Here is a 19827-nt window from a genome sequence, read left to right on the forward strand (position 1 = left end):
TCAACGAGCCTTTTTTGACTGCAACTTCAAAACGTGTGACTTCTATCACCTACAAGGGTAAGGGCAGTAGAGGCAAGGGCACAGATGTAAAGTCACCAGTCTGACCTGGAATTGTATCACTGGTCCTTCATTGACACAAGTTAAAAAACCCTCCCTAACAGCATCAAAGGTATTACCTCCATCACAAAGACTACAAAGGTTTGAGAAGGTGACTCACAAAAGTAGACGAGTGACAAATGCTGCTATTGTCAGTGGCATCCACATCCACTAAAAGATTTAGCTACTAGCCATATATAGCTCAATGTGTGCATAGTGTTTGCAGGAATTTGTTGGTCATAGAGTGCGACTAAAATCAGAGTGGGGATGCCTTCTAATTGTTGATGGCAATTCATTTCTTTGGTTTCGAATGAGGGAAATGCTTTTAAGTACATATATATTGTGAAATAGGAATATATGAAAAGTGCTTACTAATTTTACATCTTGTTAAAAATGTTGTGTTGCCACAGCTGTGGCAAATCAGTGATTTCTGCTGGATATCCAGTGCACTATGAAATCAAGGAACATGAGTATTTGATTAAAGGATGATGTCATGTGTAACAGTGGGGCTCCCAATAGTTGAATGTTTATACAAGTGCTGAATTATACATTATATTAATCAAGGAAGCATCTGAGGAAAATTCATGATTGAAACATATTAGATACACACTGCAAGTGAGATATTACCTGAATAGATCAACTGATTATGACCAGGATTGTCAGGAAAAAAAAATTCACCAGATCAGAGCACTAGAGTTTTGCTCCAACTGAAACAAGTAACAGGCCAAGCTGCAGGTATACTAGTGTTGAAGAAAAAAAAGAGAAGTAAATTGTTAAGACCAGTGGGGTCTCTGAGCTGCACGAATCCCACACAAATCGTATACAAACTGACCTTTCCAAATTAGCGCAAGTGCAGCTAGCAAAAAAAAGTTTGACCAATTACACAAATCAGCAAAAAAGTGAGATATTTAACCAGCAGGTCTGTCACATGGGCACACTGAGATGAAGAGTTTATGCAAAGTTGTTTGAATGTGACTCATTATTTGATGCCTTGGACACAATTCTGGTCTCCATATTATAAAATGATGATTAAGGTATTGGAGAGCATACAAAAAAAATTTACAAGAATGACATGTTACAATTTTCAGAAAGGATTGAACAGTTTGAGGCAGAATTGGGGTTGCGGGCTATGTCCAAGTGTGGTCTTTAAAATTACACAGGGATTTGGTGGGGTTGGCGTTCAGAAAAGGAAAAGCTAGTCAAGTCCGAGCAGGAGAATGGACGAGCAGGTCATGTTAATATGGTTCGGCGAAATTTAATGTTAGGTGGCACGCCACAGATTATTTACACCATTAATTTTTTTTTTGTGTTGTAGATTCTATGTAATGAATTATGAGGCAAGTATTACAACTTTAGCATGTTGGTGTATTTACTGAGGGACATCCCTTGTGATGGGATACAAGGACATAGAATCAGAGATGTTGCATCGTGTTCTGGAACTAACCCAAGAGTCCTTGGAGATCCCCAGATGTACCGACCGGTCTTTAAGATAAATCAGGTAGTTTTGTGCATACTGAGAAACAAATTATCTGAGAGGTGATGTATATCTTATACACAATGTGGAGAAAATCTTGGAGAAGCTAATGAATGTTAACCAACCAACAATTCTCAATTCTCCAAAACTATTAGCATGTACTGCAAATGTGCAATAATGTCCTGTACAAGGTATGAAAGGAATGTGTTTAAACATCAGTTCTAGGTTGAATTTGTCTCAGACTGTCTAAACTCAGATAAAATAAAATTGTGAAAAGCATCATATTACAAAGGTTGGAAATTTAAATTAAAAATAAAATTTCCAGAAAGTGCTCAGACTCAAATCAGGGAAAGGGAAAGCTAGAGGCAATCTTCCAAATCTTTTGACCTTTTTGTTACACTGAACAAATTTTCCTTTAACATCAATTACTTACTCCAAATAAAACATTTTTTAATGGGAACCCACATATTTTCAAGCAATGCCTCCCTTTTTAGAGGTTATGTTCTACACTCTTCAATTCAGTTCTGCACTGCTCTGATTTCTTCCCTGACCATTTCTTTCAGGCCACATGCTCACTGCTTGTGTTCGATTTTCACCTTGTTCCCTCATTCTCATTGATTAGAATTTGCTCAGTTTCTGTAAGGGCTTTATTCTCCTCTCCCAGTTTTGCAGTCTCCTTGGTAAACAAAAAACAATTTTGACAAAAGGTTACAAAAGCTTAAACTTTAACCCTACATTCTATCTCAACAAATGCTGCCAGATCTGCTTAGAGATTTACAGCATTTGGTGGATGTGCAATTGCAGTTCTCTGAAATATTTCCAAGTGACCTTATGCCTTTGTCTACAGACTCTAAAAGTTTGATCAGTCAATTGTTTAAATCTGGCTAACAGTCATAGTATGTGTTGACAAGTGTGGTGCAGGAAAAGCGCAGGAGGTCAGGCAGCATCTGATGCGTAGAACAGTCGATGTTTCAGGCATAAGCCCTTCATCAGGAATGTGGGGACGGGGGAAGGGTGCTGAGATAAATATGGGGGTGAGGAGAAAGGTAGCTGGGAACGCAATAGGTAGATGCGGGTAGAGGGGCATCTACCTATCACCTTACCAGCTACCTTCCCCCCCAGCCCCATCCCCTATTCATCTCTCAGCCTCCTTCTCCCGCCACATTCCTGACGAAGGCCTGATACCCAAAACATCGGCTCTCCTGCTCCTCGGATGTTGTCTGACCTGTGCTTTTTCAGTGCCGCACTTTTCAATTCTGACTCTCCAGCACCTGCAGTCCTCACTTTCTCCTAGCCAATGTGAAAAATACTTAATTTCTAAAAAATGCTTTGATATCAATTTCTAAAAGATTTTATAGGAGCTTGTGTTAGTGTCTTTTTTAAATAACCCCAGCTTAGTTAAGCACTACACTAAACTGCTTAGTAACTCATTTACATTGCTTGCTTCCGTAAGCGATTCTAAATACAGAAAATACTCAACAAGTCAGAATGGAATGGAACAGTTTCAAGCAAATATAGAGAAGCAAGAGGTGGATGAGTGGAAAGAACAAAAAAGAAATTCTGTGCTAGCACGGAAGGCAGGAGAGATTATGTGACAAAAAAGATGACACTACAAAGCAAAAAGAAATTATCATTTCTGAATAAACCTGTGCATCCAAAGGCTTCTCAAAGTATTTGAAGGGATGCAATATATAGTGGATTATTCAGGAGCAAAGTAACAAGGAGGGAGTGGGCAGTGCAAAAGAGGTGGATTTTTTGCTTTATTTTGCAAATACTAATGAAAGCCATTGCTGTTGTACTTGTTATGACATGAAACTTGATCTGATACAAATTCACCATGGTAAATGTCCTTAAGAATGATCAACTAATGACAGCTGGGAGTTAGCATACTTACAAAGTTCAAAAACACTGCTCAATAAGTAGTAAACATGGGATCCTTCATGTATCTACCTTCTACTTTTGTTTTGAACATTCATTATTAGGACTTTCCTTTTGTCATTTTCACCTCCCTTCCACTCTTTGTCATACAGTAAAATTAGGCACCCATCACACAAGGAAGTTGCATTCTCATACATTGAATGCACATGGAGGACATTACAGTCAAGCCATTCTGTAGATTACTAATGCCTGCACTCTGGGCTTTCTAGTAGAAATCACTGGTGAACAAATCTTTGATTTTTAGGTTAATACCTCTTCCTCAGATGCATCAAAACTGTACCACTGCCTTCAATTGACGGTGTCTCAGCATCGAGAAACTAATTCAGATGAGACCTGTGATCCATGTAGTTCTTCGACATTAGTTTTAACAAATCAATCAACTGGAATGCTTCAGATAGTTCTCTGTACAAAGTATAAATATGTTACTGTAATGTTAGTTTACTGCTATGACCAGTAATTAAATTAGTTGCAACTACACAGCTGACAATGAGCTGCAGAAGCTACTGACTCATGTGGTTTCCGAAGATAACTTTAATGAAGGAAAGTTCATGAACGTTAGCAAAATATAAATTTACAGACAAATATCTGCTAGATATTTATTACTGCATATTTGCCACACACAGTGTGATGGAAATCATCACTGAAGGAGGAACTTAATTTAAGTCTGATATGAGAACGAAGGTAGAAGGCATATCTGATATCCTTTTGAGCAACAGGCGAGCGTTGAGCCAATCATGACACATCCATGATTAAAGTAAGCCAGAATTGGCAGGGAAATAACACCCTACAAGAATAAATTATGGTTAAACTGAAGTGGAAATATTTATCAATTCACTGCAGTTACCAACTGATAGATACTTTCTCAATTTTAAAACAGTTATCACATACCATTTCTCTAATTTGAATATCAGTTTCTAGTTTCCTACTTAATTAAGCATTTTAATGGGTGAACTGGAAGAGTCCCAACAAAAGTTGCGGAGACTCCTGCAGGCAGGACTGTCCTGATGTAGAAAAATATGTAGGGTAAGTATGTGTTTGCATGTTGAAATGCTGAGCAAAGTACTAATATTAAAGGGTGGAGAGAATAAAGGAAAAAAAGATTTTGGTTGACATTCAGAAATATTTCTGCAACCATTTTAATTTATTTAAAAATATTACTTCAGTCCTCAACAGCAGTTATTTGGTTGCAAACTAATTTTGAAAAGCTTTCATCTTTTGGTTTTGAGACAGTTTTGCTCATTAGTCTGTTGGCTTTTAAATCACTTATACCGAATATCAATTCTATTAAAAATATCTTTAATGAGTTATGTTCCAGAATTGAGTTAAAAACATTGTAAAAGACCATCACTAAACAACAACAGAAAATTGCGACCGCTTCTAGGCAAATTCCTATCCCCACACCCATTTACCAAAAAAATTCCAATTCCTGTTCTACTAACGTACCATTGCCAGGTTGGGCAAGCAGCAATAAGGAAAACTGAATCCCCAACATAATTGATTTAGAAGAAACGCTGAATTAATTGTCTCTTCCATCTGCACATTGTTTGGCTAATAATTACAAATGTAAGTATAAATGGCTGAAATTTTCACCTAGTGCCAAATGTAAAGGCAAGCACACCCTGATATGTGAGTTAAGTACAACCAACATTAAATATTAATGCAAAGATAATATAAAATTTCCATTCTGGCTGCACTTGCACAACAGACTATTTGCATTCTTTACACAACTCATGACCTATGACCGTTTTACTTAACTGATCTTGTTAGCTGTGACCTTCAATCCACTTGTCTTAAAGATGGAAATAGTAAGAACTGTAAAACTGTTCCAGTATATTCCCCAGTAAACTGAAGATCATTCCCTGCAGGTTCAATATAGAAGCATTTGGCAGTTCAGACAATAACAGATTTTTTTTTTCATATATACAGTTTTTTTATATATATATGCATGTGTGGGTGTGTATATATATATTTATATATACAGAATCTGCTCAATTTCTAACACTTTGTTTTCTATAAATCACCTCGTTAGGAAATAAAAGTACTCAACAGTTTACTTGATCTAATTTCTTCAATACTAGGAAGACCTGAATATTTCCCTAAGCTTTAAAAAAAAACCCAAAAATCTCAGGACAAATTCAGTCTGTCCCTCTTGTACCTTTTCCAGTGCCCAAGGCACTGAAAAACTTACTTGAACAATGAACAAGCATGTGACTTTTTAAAATTATAAAAGAAACACTCTTCATCAAAAGCCATGCATGGTTTTGGTGCCTACCAATCCCAGTAATAAATCTACATTTCTGTTCCTTGTATTTTAAAATAAAGTAAGAGGAGAATATCTGTAATTTGTGTTGTGTTCATTACACAATGTACCTCTCTTTGTCTGTAATTCTGAATGAACCTTCACTACTTCAGTCACAGTTCAATGATTGCTACCTCTTTGTTCTCATGCCTCCAATCCCTTGCATTCTATCCATCTTTATTCTCCGTTATGTTGTATTGTACTAAATGTTCTGCCATTCTGCTCAAGTAATCCTGGAGTTGAGAATTGAGAGAATGCAATTCAAGACCAGGACAGCTGACTAAGTTTCGGCCATAGTTTTCTACCTATTTCCCTGAAGAGTAGACAAACTTAAAACCAAACTGGTGGCAGCAGGCACACACTGGTATTTTCACTTGGCTTGGCGCTGATCTTTACCCAGCTTGTACGCCCAATATGGATCTATAAGAACACAATCTCGCACAGAATCTCCCTTAAATTGGCAAATCAGGAACTGTCCATCACAATTTTGTTCCCAGAAAGGTTTACACATTCTACAAAATCCAGCCTGTTCTTTCAGCTACTTGGTTTCTGAGTTACTATCACAGTTCACAGGCGAAGATACAGTGGTGGGGGAGTTCATGCAGTCTGTGGGGCTGTTGATCATCTCATCCGTCAGTGTGGCATTTTTTGAGAGCTGTATACCCTGGATCAATTGGATAAGTCGTTTCACTTTTTCCAACGAGGTCTGCATATCCTTTTGTCGAGCAAGTAAAGTGTTCTTAGTCTCCATACATTTCTGAAAAGAAAAGTTTATAACAGTGTGATCAATTATTGATGCGACTAAGAACATATTCCACGTTCCATATAATTCCATATAATCTTTCATTCTCAATGTAGGGTTCAGGATGCACCATATTAGTTCTCATACAAGCCTCGAGTGATATTCCCAATTGTGGCAGCTGGAATTTAATTAAGTAAATACAAGGTCTATTTTGCCAAGAAAAAAATAGAAATAATAATTTCACTTGAATGGGAGAACGGGTGGCATATAAGAGCAGAACGAATTTGGTGGGGGTGTGTGGAATTCATGTTCACAAGACATTAGATGCAGCCAATAAGTTAATATAGCTGATGGAATAGAGGCAGAGCAACAGAATGCAAAGATTTACTTCAAACCATTTGGGATATTGTGTGCAGCTTTGAGCTCCATACTTTAAATTCCATATAGAAAGGGTGTTAAGTTAATATAAATGGTTGAGTATGGATTCGTCAGGTACTTAGAAATACAAATGTAAATACAAACATACAAAAATCAGGTTTGTCTTACAGCAGAAGAGATTCCAGACAAATTTGATGCTGTAACCATTCTTCTTTGTGAGATAAATGCTTCATGAAGTAATTTATGAATTTAATTTTTTCAACTTGAAGAACAACATAATTTCATGATTCATATGATTTAGGAATATAGTTTTTAAATAGCCATTTCAATGTGCAGGACTTGAGTAGTGCTGAAACTCAGACGTATATTGGCAAAGAAACAAAGTCTTGACGAGCATAAGACAAAAAAGATTCAGAGTTTATTTTTTCAACAATAATCATTTTGATTATGGGGAACAAAACGTTGTGTATGCAAGATAAATTAGAGCACCTGGTTTGAGAAGCTGGCAAAGAAACTGAAAGTAATTTCAATTCAAAGATTGGTTAACATTTAATAAATCAGAGTTAGAAATGGAAACAACAAACAAGTGTTGGCCCCTCTCCAAGTTTCAGATTGCAGTCAGTAAATATACAGCTATCCCAAAAATCTATGATTGCCCAAGATTTGAGGAGGGCTGGTAAACAAGGGAAAGCCTTAAAGTATTCAAATATATTTCAGATTAAAAGAACACGTACAAAGTCAAAAATAATGAACATAACACTTTGACTGATACACCCTTGCAGTGTTGCGCTCGGAATAGTTTCTCTGAAGATTTCTTTTTGGTTATTGGCTTTTATCTATGTGACTGTTGAAGAAAGGCAGTGGAGGGCAGCCTGGAAGCAGCATTGAGACAAGCAAAGAGAGAATCTGCCACAAGCTATAGGCCAGTAGCAGGGAATTAATCAAAGATGATTTTCTAATTTGGATTCACTAAGCAAGAATGGAGAGAGGCCCATGCTCGATGCTAGTGCAAGAGCCTCAAAAAAAAACACAATGTTAGAGTCAGTAAGCACAGTCAAAGTGAAACCTGAAAACTACCCACTTAAATTTAGAAATCAAAATGCGTGCTAACCTTAAAGGAACAAGCACATGAAATGTTGCTGTGTCAGGTGAACTGGCTGACTGTCTTCAGTTTGAAATTAAGTTTATTACACTTCTATTTCTGTCCTGACTAATTTTTTGTGTATGTTGACTATGCTAGAGTACATGATACAGAATGTCTTCCCTGTTATTGCATAGTCAGAAAGGGTCCTGCAACATGCAAACAAACTGAAAACAGCTTTTAAATTTATAGAACCTAAACTGTTAATAAAAATTCATTCTACTGACAGCCAGTATCACGCATTCTGATGTTGAAATTATAACAAAGTGCATTCCTTCAAAAACAAACTTATTAACAATCCACAGGGACCGTTCCCTCTGGGACACCCCGGTCCACCCTTCCTTCACTCCAAGGACCCTCCACCTACCCCATGGCCCTTTCCCCTGCAACCGCTGATGGTGTAACACCTGCCCATTTGCCTCCTCCCTAATCAATATCCATGGGCCCAAACATACTTTCCAGTTAAAGCAGCATTTCACCTGCACTTCCCACAATCTAGTCTACTACATTCACTGCTCACAATGTGGTCTCCTCGACACAGGGGAAATGAAGCATAAACTGGGTATCTGTGTTGCAAAACATCTACATTCCACCAACAAAAAAACATCCCGAGCTTCTAGTTGCCTGCCACTTTAACACACCATCATGTTCCTTGGTCAATATCTGTCTCAGGTTTGCTGCAGTGTTTCAGCAAAGCTCAGCAACAAGCTGGAAGAACACCACTTCATTTTTGCTTGGGGACTTCGCAGACTCAATATCGAATTCAATCATTTTAGTGCTTGAACTCCCCCATGTCCTTGCCCCCTGCCACACACACCAGGCCTTGTTTTCACAGAGCCTGCCATTACTTACAACGTGGGAACAGGCCCTTCGACCCAACAAGTCCACACCAATGCGCAACCCACCCAGACCCATTCCCCTACATTTTACCCCTGCCCCTTACACTATGAGCAATTTAGCATGGTCAATTCACCTAACCTGCACATTTTTTGGACTGTGGGAGGAAACCGGAGCACCCGGAGAAAACCCAAGACACGGGGAGAATGTGCAAACTCCACACAGAGAGTCGCCTGAAGCGGGAATTGAACCCAGGTCTCTGGCACTGTGAGGCAGTAGTGCTAACCACTGTGCCACCGTGCTGCCTATTGTTAGGCTACTAATAGTCTGTTAACAGCTATTCATCCTTCTAGCCAGATCATTATCAACTCCTTTGTGTCTCCAACTGTTCTTCTCTTTTTTTGGGTTCTATCCCCACCTATTCTTCACTCGTTACATCCTCCCCCCAACCCTTTCTTCTGCAATATAAACCAACATTTTCCTAGCTACTATCAGCTGAGAAAGGGTCACTGGACCCAAAACGTTAACTGATTTCTCTCCACAGATGCTGCCAGACCTGCTGAGCTTTTCCTGTAACTTATGTTTTGTTTCATCAACCCAACAATTGATAAAAGTTATTGAAATTGTTTGTCTTGTACTCATCAGGACATTGTCACTTGTCAAAATATCCCTTTGTTTCTTGGCAGGAGTCAAATTTTGCAGTTCTAAATGACTGTTTAAAAATTATATTCCTAAAACATAAACAAACTAAACTGACCTTTAATTATAATTCTCTGGAACCATCTTCAAATTTTGCACAGCTAGTGAGAAAAAGTAAAGTCTGAATTATGACTCACTAGCTACAGCTTATAAGATTGGTTATGTTAGGCCTACAATTTGATTGGTTGGTACAGACAAACTTCTCATCCAGTTACACGGTTTTCTTGTGACAGTGACTAAATGACTCGTGGGTTGAAACATTGAGGCTATATATTTGACATACATGAAGATTTCTATTGTCACTTCCACCAATGAAAGACAGTACTTTTAAAAACTCCAACCAATTCTTCTAAACATCCAGTTTCCAAACATGAAACCAACTGCATTAAAAAAATTGTCTCCTTCCAGAAAATGCTGTCCGGTGCTGCTTCTTACTTCTAATTTATAATCACGACTTTGTGTTTCTAAGTCAGCCCAACAATCTCTTGCACCTGTCTAACTCACCGTTATGAAGTTACTCAGCTGTTTGACTTTCTGTTCTAACTGTTCTCGCTCCTGCTTTAGCTCCGCACTCCACTTCAATAACTTCTGCTTTTCTTCTTCTTTTGCTGAAAAATAGAAAAAATAAAATTTGACAACCTGTAACAGATTTGACAAACATAGCTGCTATACAATTTTGAATATTAGCATGATTTTTGAAAAGGAATTGTATTAATCTAAGAGCACATGTTTAAAAAAATAAAATAAGGTGTTACACACTATGTCCCACAGGTTCTTCTATTACGTTTTCGAGTTGCTAGGGGGACTACATATAAAACGTCAATTCATACAACCGCAGAAGAGGAGAGGGGAAAAAAAAGACTACACAAAATCTATTCTGAAGAGCAAAAGCATCAGTTTAATTCATAGATGATCTGATACATTCAATGATGAGTCAACGTTTCTTGTTGACAGGTTCAGAGAATGGCAAACTCTTACCAGCTTTGTAGGCAATGTAAGAATGGACAATAGCTAATGTTCCAGGCCACGGGATTGCTTCTTCCTTTTTAAGGATCTAAAGAAAAATGTTTCCAACAGTGATGGATAGAACATGTCACTTTCTTAAACTCTTTACAGTCCTAGCATTTGCTGAAAACAAAAATAATTTGCTTAATTACCAAACAAAAACTGACTTGAATGACAAGACAAGACTTGCTTTTGGGTAAAGGCTGGTCAATCCGTAAAGTACTGACGCAAATTTGTTCTTTGCAATTTCCTTTCCCTTAGTATTGATGCCTTAGAACACAATTTGCATTTCAATGAAAGAAAATTTGATTTTTTAAATGACATATCAACAGCAATGTCCAATTTGTGCCTGGAAATGCACATGATAAATGGATGACTATGGTAAGAGAATAAAGTGTTAGTCTCTTTGTGTTTGTGGTGGTATGATATTCTCAGGGGTGGTGTAGCAGACTGAGATGCAAATAATATTCCTTAATAAAAGCCACACAAAAAAAAATTCTTTCATGTACAGGTGCAGTATTTTTATGCATACCACCTATTCATGGATCTCTCTTCAAAAGGTTTGGCAAACCTAGTGTCAGGAATTCTAAATTACAATTGGTTCAGGTAAGCTATATTTTGAGAATATTCATACTAAATTTCACTTCAGGTCTTTAACCGCTATCTGCCAGAACTGACTAGCATTCTTCAAATTCTAGACTTAAAAAGGGATCTGAGATGAAAGAACATCCAGTTCCAATAATACTGTCTGATATATTTAAATCAACCATTACACTATTTAACTCAACAATAATAGTCTGGGGTCATTGTAATCCCTAATGACCAGAGAACAGCTAAAGCTGGTAAATTTATCAGATACTAGTCACTGCTGATTTTACTACGTTAGTGTCCTGAATTATATCTATGTGTATACCCTGGAGTGTTTGAGACACTACGTCGAATTAAATTAGAATTAAAGAGTAAATCCCACCAAAGATGCTACCAAAGCAAAACCCTAAAATACTTGAGCTACATTTGACTAAATTAATCTAAGGCACTATCTAAGCCCACACCTGCTCCTGACATTTGGGACAAATCCACATTCCTTTCGGAATGGCTTTTAATGGCGGGTCCAGGCACTCCAGGTGATACACACGAGAACAAGTGTCACACATCAGCAGCTGTCCACTACGCCGACACACAGAGCAGAAATCCTCATGGATGTCACCCTATCAAAAAAAAAGTTACACAATCATTTACATGCTTAAATTATAAATTGGGGTTTTAAACTTTCACTACAGTTATCAGCACTGGGCTCCCAATGTGGCAGACAGTAGCCTAAATAAACATCTGACCCATGCTTCATGACATCTATACTCCTAGGAATTCTGACAAACCGATTCAAATCTGGATCATAGTCTGAGTTGAAATTTCCTTAATCCAGCCTCAGCTACACCCTAATGTGGAAGCTAAAGCAGGTTTGTGTAGGGAATGATTTAGCTGCACCACTGAGATGCAGCACTTGGTAGATCAGTATCTGTGCTGAAGCCAAAGGGCTCACCAAAAGCAAATTCAAAATTGTGAAATTTGAATTCTTTTCCATAATACTCCTTTCTCTTTTCCTTTTAAGATTATTACAGACATATCTGCAAGTATATACAAATTGTTCGAGAATAATATCTTAAATCAAGACCTAGTTAGGTTTTTATTCATGATATCAAAAGATATTAGGTATTAGGCAAGAACTTTCAAAAGCTGTTTGGGGGCAGATGTTTGCAGGTAAAGGGATGGCTGGAAAATTGGAAGCCTTCAAAAATGAGATGACACTCCAGAGATAGTATATTCCTGTTAGGGTGAAAGGAAAGGCTGGTAGGTGTAGGGAAAGCTGCATGACTAGAGAAATTGAGGGTTTGGTTAAGAAAAAGGAAGCAAGCAAATGTCAGGTATATTGAGGAGAGATCAAGTAAATCCTTAGAAGAGTATAAAGGCAGTAACAGTATACTTAAGCAGGAGATCAGGAAGGCAAAAAGGCGACATGAGATAGCTTTGGCAAATAGAGTCAAGGAGAATCCAAAGGGCTTTTACAAATACATTAGGGACAAAAGGGCAACTGGGGAGAGAATAGGGCCCCTCAAAGATCAGTAAGGCAGCCTATGTGTGGAGCTACAGGAGATGGGGAAATACTAAACGAGTATTTTGCATCAGTGTTTACTGTGGATAAGGACATGGAAGATATAGAATGGAGGGAAATAGATAGTGACATCTTGGAAATGTCCATATTACAGTGAAGGAAGTGCTGGATGTCTTGAGACACGTACATAAGGATAAATCCTCAGGATCTGGTCAGGTGTACCCTCGAACTCTGTGGGAAGCTACAGAAGTGATTGCTGGGCCCCTTGCTGAGATATTGATAGTCACCTGTGGAAGGGTGGTTCGCAAAGTTAGATATCACTGATAGTCACAGGTGAATGGAGATTGGATAATGTGGTGCTACTATTTAAGGTGCAAAGGATAAGCCAAGGAATTATAGACCAGTGAACTTGACATCAGTGGTGGGTAAGTTGTTGTAGGGAATCCTGAGGGACAGGATTTACATGTATTTGGAACGGCAAGGACTGATTAGGGATAGTCAGCATGGCTTTGTGCATGGGAAATCATATCCCATGAACTTGATTAAGTTTTTTTTTGAAGAAGTAACAAAGAGGACTGATGAGAACAGAGCGGTGGACGTGATCTATGTGGACTTCAGTAAAGCGTTTAACAAGATCCCCATGGAAGGGTGGTTCGCAAAGTTAGATATCATGGCATACAGGGAGAACTAGACATTTGGATACAGAACTGGCTCAAAGGTAGAAGGCAGAAGGCAGAGGGTGGTGGTGGAGGGTTGCTTTTCAGACTGGAGGCCTGTGACTAGTGGAGTGCCACAAGGGTTCGTGCTGGGTCCTCTACTTTTATATACATGATTTGGATATGAACATAGGAGGTATATAGTTAGTAAGTTTCCAGATGACACCAAAATTGGAGGTCTAGTGGACAGCGAAGGTGGTTACGTCAGATTACAATTGGATGTTGATCAGATGGGCAAATGGGCTGAGAAGTGGCAGACAGAGTTTAATTTAGATAAATGCGGGGTGCTGCATTTTGGGGCAGCATATCTTAGCAGTACTTATACACTTAACGATAAGGTACGAAGGAGTTTTGCTGAACAAAGAGACCTTGGTTCCTTGAAAGTAGAGCCTAAGGTAGATAGGATAGAGAAGGCAGCGTTTGGTAGGCTTTCCTTTATTGGTCAGAGCACTGGTATCAGAGGTCATATTGCAGCTGTACAGGACGTTGGTTAGGCCACTTTTAAAGCATTGCATGCGATTCTGGTCTCCTTCCTATTGGAAGGATGTTGTGAAACTTGAAAGGATTCAGAAGAAAAGATTTACAGGATGGTAGGATTTGAGTATAGGGAGAGGCTAAGTAGGTTGGGGCTGTTTTCCCTGGAGCGTCAGGGGACTGAGGGGTGACCTTATCAAGGTTTATAAAATCATGAGGTGCATGGATAGGATAAATGGACAAAGTCTTTTCCCTGGGGTGGGGGAGTCCAGAACTAGAGGGCATAGGTTTAAGGTGAGAGGGGAAAGATACAAAAGAGACCTAAGGGGCAACTTTTCCAAATTAAAGGTGTTGCGGATATGGAATGAACTGCCAGAGGAAGCGATGGAGGCTGGTTCAATTACAACATTTAAAAGGCATCTGGATGAGTACGTGAATAGGACGGGTTTAGAGGGATATGGGCCAAGTGCTGGCAAGTGGTACTACATTAGGTTAGGATATCTGGTCAGCATGGAGTTAGACCGAAGGGTCTGTTGCTGTGCTGTACATCTCTATGACTCTAATTTATATTGTCTTCTAATAAGGTATCTTGTACAACACAATGTTCACTGCTGAATTTTCAATAAAATTGAAGATAAACAATTAAAATGAATGAATGAATGAATAAATCAAATAAATAAATACGTTAAATATGTGATTAGGTTGCACTGTGGACAGGCAGTTGAAACAGATTACAAGTCTCCCTCCAAATCAGTCAATTGGCTTTCCAACCCACGTTTTGCTTTAAATGTCATTCTGAACAAGATCTACTCCAGGTCTGCACCATCTTTGCCAAACAGTACTTTCCAGTCCAAGCTGCCTTTACTTCTGTATCCTAACCACCTTTGAGAAAAAACTCTCTTCGAGTTCAATGCTTAAAGAGATCCTGAAATACATTTTAAACAAATATAAATGCACTCACAGACAAGGTTGTATTTTTTGTGATGTTTTCAATGTCGTTTGTCTCATCTTGTATCTTGCTGACAGGGCCCCTTTGTAAAGTAGCCCTTGTGGCTAAATAGGGCAAACCCTAGTTAAAGATGTTTTAAAATAAAAAAAATTAAAATAAATTTGTAAATGTCCATTCACGACATTCCATGTTAACCCATTCAGATTCTTCTGAATTGCTACAACACGTGTGCTTTACTGCAATAACTGTTAGTGCATTGACTGTCCTCTGTGTACAACAAACCTACTGATTCAAATGCTAATTCTCACATACGCCGGGTACAAATTAATATACATTTCCTGTTGCATTTTGGGAAGAATCATTCAGTGGATGTATCAAATTCTGCAACTAAAGTCTGCTTGAGTAAAGCTTGAAGCCTGCTCCCAGAGAACAAATAGGTTACCGCCTCTGACACTCAAATTTTAAATTAAAAAAAACTTCAATACAGATTTCAGTAACATTGCTTTTAAAAAAAAAGACTAGAAGAGAGGCGGCTATCAATTAATATTAAAGTTGTAACTGCAAAAGAGTGTTTTTAAAATGTTGCCTGCAAAATTAACGACTGTTTTTGTTACTTCCAGAACAAAGTTTCAAACATATATAAATGAATCCATTTCTGAAAGTTGGAACACATTAAATGTGCAATATATCAGTCCCTCAAAATCAAATCTGAAACTTTTCAACAACTAAATTTTTCTTTTTCAATGTAGTTCTAACATCAACACAATATTCAATACATTACATAATCAATGTCATCACAGAATTCAACGTTATTTCTCAACTGCAGGAATCATACTTAATGTAAGTATCTACAATATCTGCATCCATCTATATTTCACATTGAACATCAGTAAAAACAGTGAATTACAAAGTCAGGGACAAGAAATATTCATTCCTCTTTTATGGTAGTTCTTCCATCTTAGCATTCAATCATATAGTGAACAAACTGTTTTTAGCTCTACCAGCCTATACATTACATCAAGTATTTACAAAGTATTCAAGATACATTACTCAAGATAGAATAGCAAAAAGAATGCACAATAGGAATAATTTTTTTTAACAGGTGTCAGAGTGAAAGAGAAGGTGCCCTTTTTTTACAAATATCAGTGCTTTTACTTTTTCAAACTTTCAAAACACATGATGAGTGGGAAAACACTCATGAAGTATACCTTAATAAATTAAATTCAGACTGCATACATCAGCAATGCATTCCAAGTTTACGCCATGCCCCACTCGACAAACTCTCAATAACTGAGTGATTTTCCAGATATAACCAATGGTCTATCATTTCACCAGACACACTTAGAAGATAGGAGTGGGAGTCAGCTACTTAACTCACTGAGCCTGTTCCACAATGCAATGGAATCATGACTGATTTGATACCCAACTCCATATTTGTATCTTTGCTAATGGCATCAATTCTTGTCTGCATTACATATGAATATTTTAAAAAAGTAGAACATTTGTGCCTTGAACCTTGGTGAAGCTGCACTTTAAGTATTGTGTTCAGTTTTGGTCACCTTGCTATAGGAAGGATATTATTAAACTGGAAAGAGTGCAGAAGAAATTTACAAGGATGTTGCCAAGACTCAACGGTCTGAGTCATAGGGAAGAGGTTGGACAAGCTAGGACGTTTTTCTTTAGAGCATAGGAGAACGGGGGCAGACCTTATAGAGGTATAGATGATAATGAATGGTTTGGAAAGGGTGAATGCACTCAGTCTTTTTCCCAAGGTTGGGGAATCAAAAACTATAGGGCATCAGTTTAAGGTTAGAGGAAAGAAAATTAAAGGGAACCTGAGGGGCAACTTTCTTTTTACACAAAGGGTGGTACGCATATAGAATGAGCTACTAGCTCAAGTGTTTGAGACGAGTACACTAACAACATTTAAAAGGCATTTGGACAAATACATTGACAGGAAAGGATTAGAAAGATATGGACCAAGTGCAGGGAAGTGGAGTTAGCGTGGATATACATTGTGATTGGCATGGACTAGTTTGGGCCAAAGAACCTGTCTCTGTGCTGTAGGGCTCCATGACTCTATAACCTACCCTGTCGTTCAGTACGATCACAGCTAATCAGATTGTGGCCTCAATTTCATTTCTTGTCTGTTCTTCATAACTCTCAATTTCCTTGTAGATCAAAAACCTTTCATGCCCAATGATCCAGCCTCCACTGGTCACTGAGGAACAGAACTCTGCACACAAATGGCCCACTGAGAAAGTAGGTCCTCTTCTCAGTCTTAAATGGGAGACCCTTTATTTTGAACTTGTGCCCCCAGTTCTAGATTCTTCCATGAGGAGAAACATCCTCTGAACACCCACCCATTAAGGCTCCTCAGATCACCTCTTATTTTTCTAAAGTCCAAAGACAATAAGCTTAAATTGCTCAATCTTGCCTAACAAGACAACTTACAAGACAGGAATCAATAAAGCAACTTTCTCTGGACTGCCTCCAATTCAAGCATATCCCTCCTTAAATAAGAAAGTTTAATGCAGCAGTCCAAGTGTGGTATAATCAACGACCTTGATAATAGTAACACAACAACCTATTTTCACACTCCTACACCTTGCGATAAGTCCAGCATAGTGACTTCCTAATTAGTTGCTGTATCATGTTCATGTACAAGGAGAACCAGATCCTTCTGTACGAGAGCACTCTATCTTTCCCCATTTAAGTAATATTTTGCTTTCATGTTCTTTCTATCAAAGTTGTTAACCTCACATTTTCCCCTATTACACTCCTTTAGCTAAATTTCTTCCCAATCACTTAATCTATCTATATCACTCAAGATTCCTTGAGCTGGATTTTTGTCAAGAGCTAGCAAAATGCCATTTTGCAAATTTCCAAACACAAGTCTGCATCTGAACTTTGTACCATGTTTTTGGTATCTTGCAGTCTAAGACAGGTCCCAGCAGCAGTTTGCAAGTTATAGTTGAGGATAGCCTTGGGATTAGGTCAGGTGGTGGTTGGCGTGAACATGGGTTCTTCCTGTCCTACGCCCAATAAAAGGGCAGTTAAAGGTGCCAATATCAAAAATCTGCCCAGAGATAAAACAGAGGGCAATGGAGACAAACTATGGCCATGGCACCGTAAATATTGCTGAGTTGGTTGAATAGACCCCATGCACAAGACACACGATACACTTCAATAGGTCCTTTGGCCCACTCTGTCTGCGTTGACCATGATGATGTTCTAAAGTAATCCTATCTGCCTGCATATGTCCGTCCCCCTCCATACTCTTCCTGTTCATGTCTGTATAAATGCCTTTTAAACACAATTATCACTTCTGCTTCTACCACTTCCCCGGCACCTAGTATCCACTGTAAAATAAACTTGCCTCATACATCTTCTTTACATTTTCCCCCTTTCACCTTAAATCTATGCACCCTAGTACTTGACATTTCTATCCAGGGAGAAATACACGCACTCTCCACCCTATCCATACCTATCACAATTTTATATATTTCTAACCAGTCGCCCCTCAGCCTCCAACACTCATGAAAAAAACCTCCAAGTATGCCCAACTTCTCATTACAGCCAATACATTAATCCAGGCAACATTCTGGTAAACTCTTGTGCACCCTCTCCAAAGCCTCAACATCCTTCCTATAATGTGGGGACTAGACTGTATACCATACTCCAAACATGGCCTAACTGAAGTCGTATAGAGCTTTCCTTTATTTTTTACATTAGGTGTGGCTTTCACTGGCAAGGGTAATTTCTGTTACCCATCCCTAATTTAGTCATCCTTGAACTGAATATTGTGTTTTGCCATTTCAGAGGACAGGTAAGAGCTAATCGCACTGCAGTCAGCCAGGAGTCAGATTTAGGCCAAATCTAGTAAGGACAGGTTTCCAGACCTGCAGGACACTAGTGACTAAGATAGGTTTTTAAGGCAATTGATGATAGTTTCATGGTTGTCACTGACGATCATCATATTCAGATTTATTAATTGAATTTAAATTTCACCAATTGTCTCGATAAATTTTGGATCTTCAACAGTCAGGTACTCCTCTATAAAGGTGACCCCTAATGTTTAAACAGTTCCCCTAGTTCAGGACCAATTCTCTAGATGAAACAGATGTTCCACATCCGTTTTTTCAAAATCACACAGGACTTCATACATTTCAATCAAGCCACCCTTCTCCCTTCTAAACCGCAGTAGAAATAAGCTCAAAGTGGCACTAAGATAGTGAGGATTGCAGATTCTGGAAAGTAAGAGTTGATAAAGTATGGAGCTGGAAAAGGTACAGCATCAGAGGCGCAGGGGAGTCGACATTTCAAGTCAGGACCTTTCATCAGGAAGGACCAGACCTAAACTTCGAGTCCCCTATTCATCTGATGCTACATGACCTACTATGCTACTTCCAGCTTGATTTGACTCTGTCCAACTAGGCATTCCAATCATTCCAGCTACCTAGTAAAAGTTCCTTTGAAACAACTGCAATACATTTATATACTGTGAGGAATCAAAACTGCACATAACATCAGAGATAGCCTGTACAACAAAAGCTAAGATATGACACTTCAATATTCAACTCCTTTTGTAATAAACGACATCCCATTAGTCTTCTTGATTACATGATGTACTTGCATCCTAACATTTTGTGACTCATGCACCAAAAACTGAAATCCCTCTCCATCTTGAAATTCTGCAGTCATTCTTCACTTAAGTTATACTCAGATGCTTTTATATTCAATTCCTCTAAAAACAAAACATCTCATTACCTTCTTGATTATGTGATATACTGAATAACAGCTTTTTCTGACTCATACTAAAACACCCAAATTCTTGTGTACCTTAGAATTCTGCAGTTGTCCTCCATCTGAATACTTTCATTTGCCCTGTTAAGTAAACAATTTCACATCCTCCCACATTATACTCCATTTGTCAGACTTTTGTCTACTCTCAAAATATATTTATCTG

The 19827-nt window shown here is 38.3% G+C and overlaps 1 protein-coding gene across 4 annotated transcripts in view; it reads right to left on the reverse strand.

The window, feature by feature from the left end:
• Nucleotides 1-4628: 4628 nt before the first annotated feature.
• Nucleotides 4629-19827, reverse strand: part of LOC140472531 (PHD finger protein 21A-like) — a 119750-nt gene continuing 104551 nt past the window's right edge. For 3 of the 4 annotated variants that reach the window (XM_072567499.1, XM_072567498.1, XM_072567500.1), the window contains exons 10-14: nt 14871-14978; nt 11662-11817; nt 10583-10658; nt 10109-10212; nt 4629-6564 (exon numbers count right to left, since the gene is read on the reverse strand). In XM_072567499.1, the coding sequence (XP_072423600.1) occupies nt 6346-6564; nt 10109-10212; nt 10583-10658; nt 11662-11817; nt 14871-14978 (663 nt within the window). In that variant the 3' untranslated portion in view covers nt 4629-6345. The remainder of the gene's footprint in view (nt 6565-10108; nt 10213-10582; nt 10659-11661; nt 11818-14870; nt 14979-19827) is intronic. The other variant, XM_072567501.1, reaches the window with a different exon arrangement.

This window comes from Chiloscyllium punctatum, unplaced genomic scaffold (genome assembly GCF_047496795.1).
Source record: "Chiloscyllium punctatum isolate Juve2018m unplaced genomic scaffold, sChiPun1.3 scaffold_355, whole genome shotgun sequence".
NCBI classification, from domain to species: domain Eukaryota; kingdom Metazoa; phylum Chordata; class Chondrichthyes; order Orectolobiformes; family Hemiscylliidae; genus Chiloscyllium; species Chiloscyllium punctatum.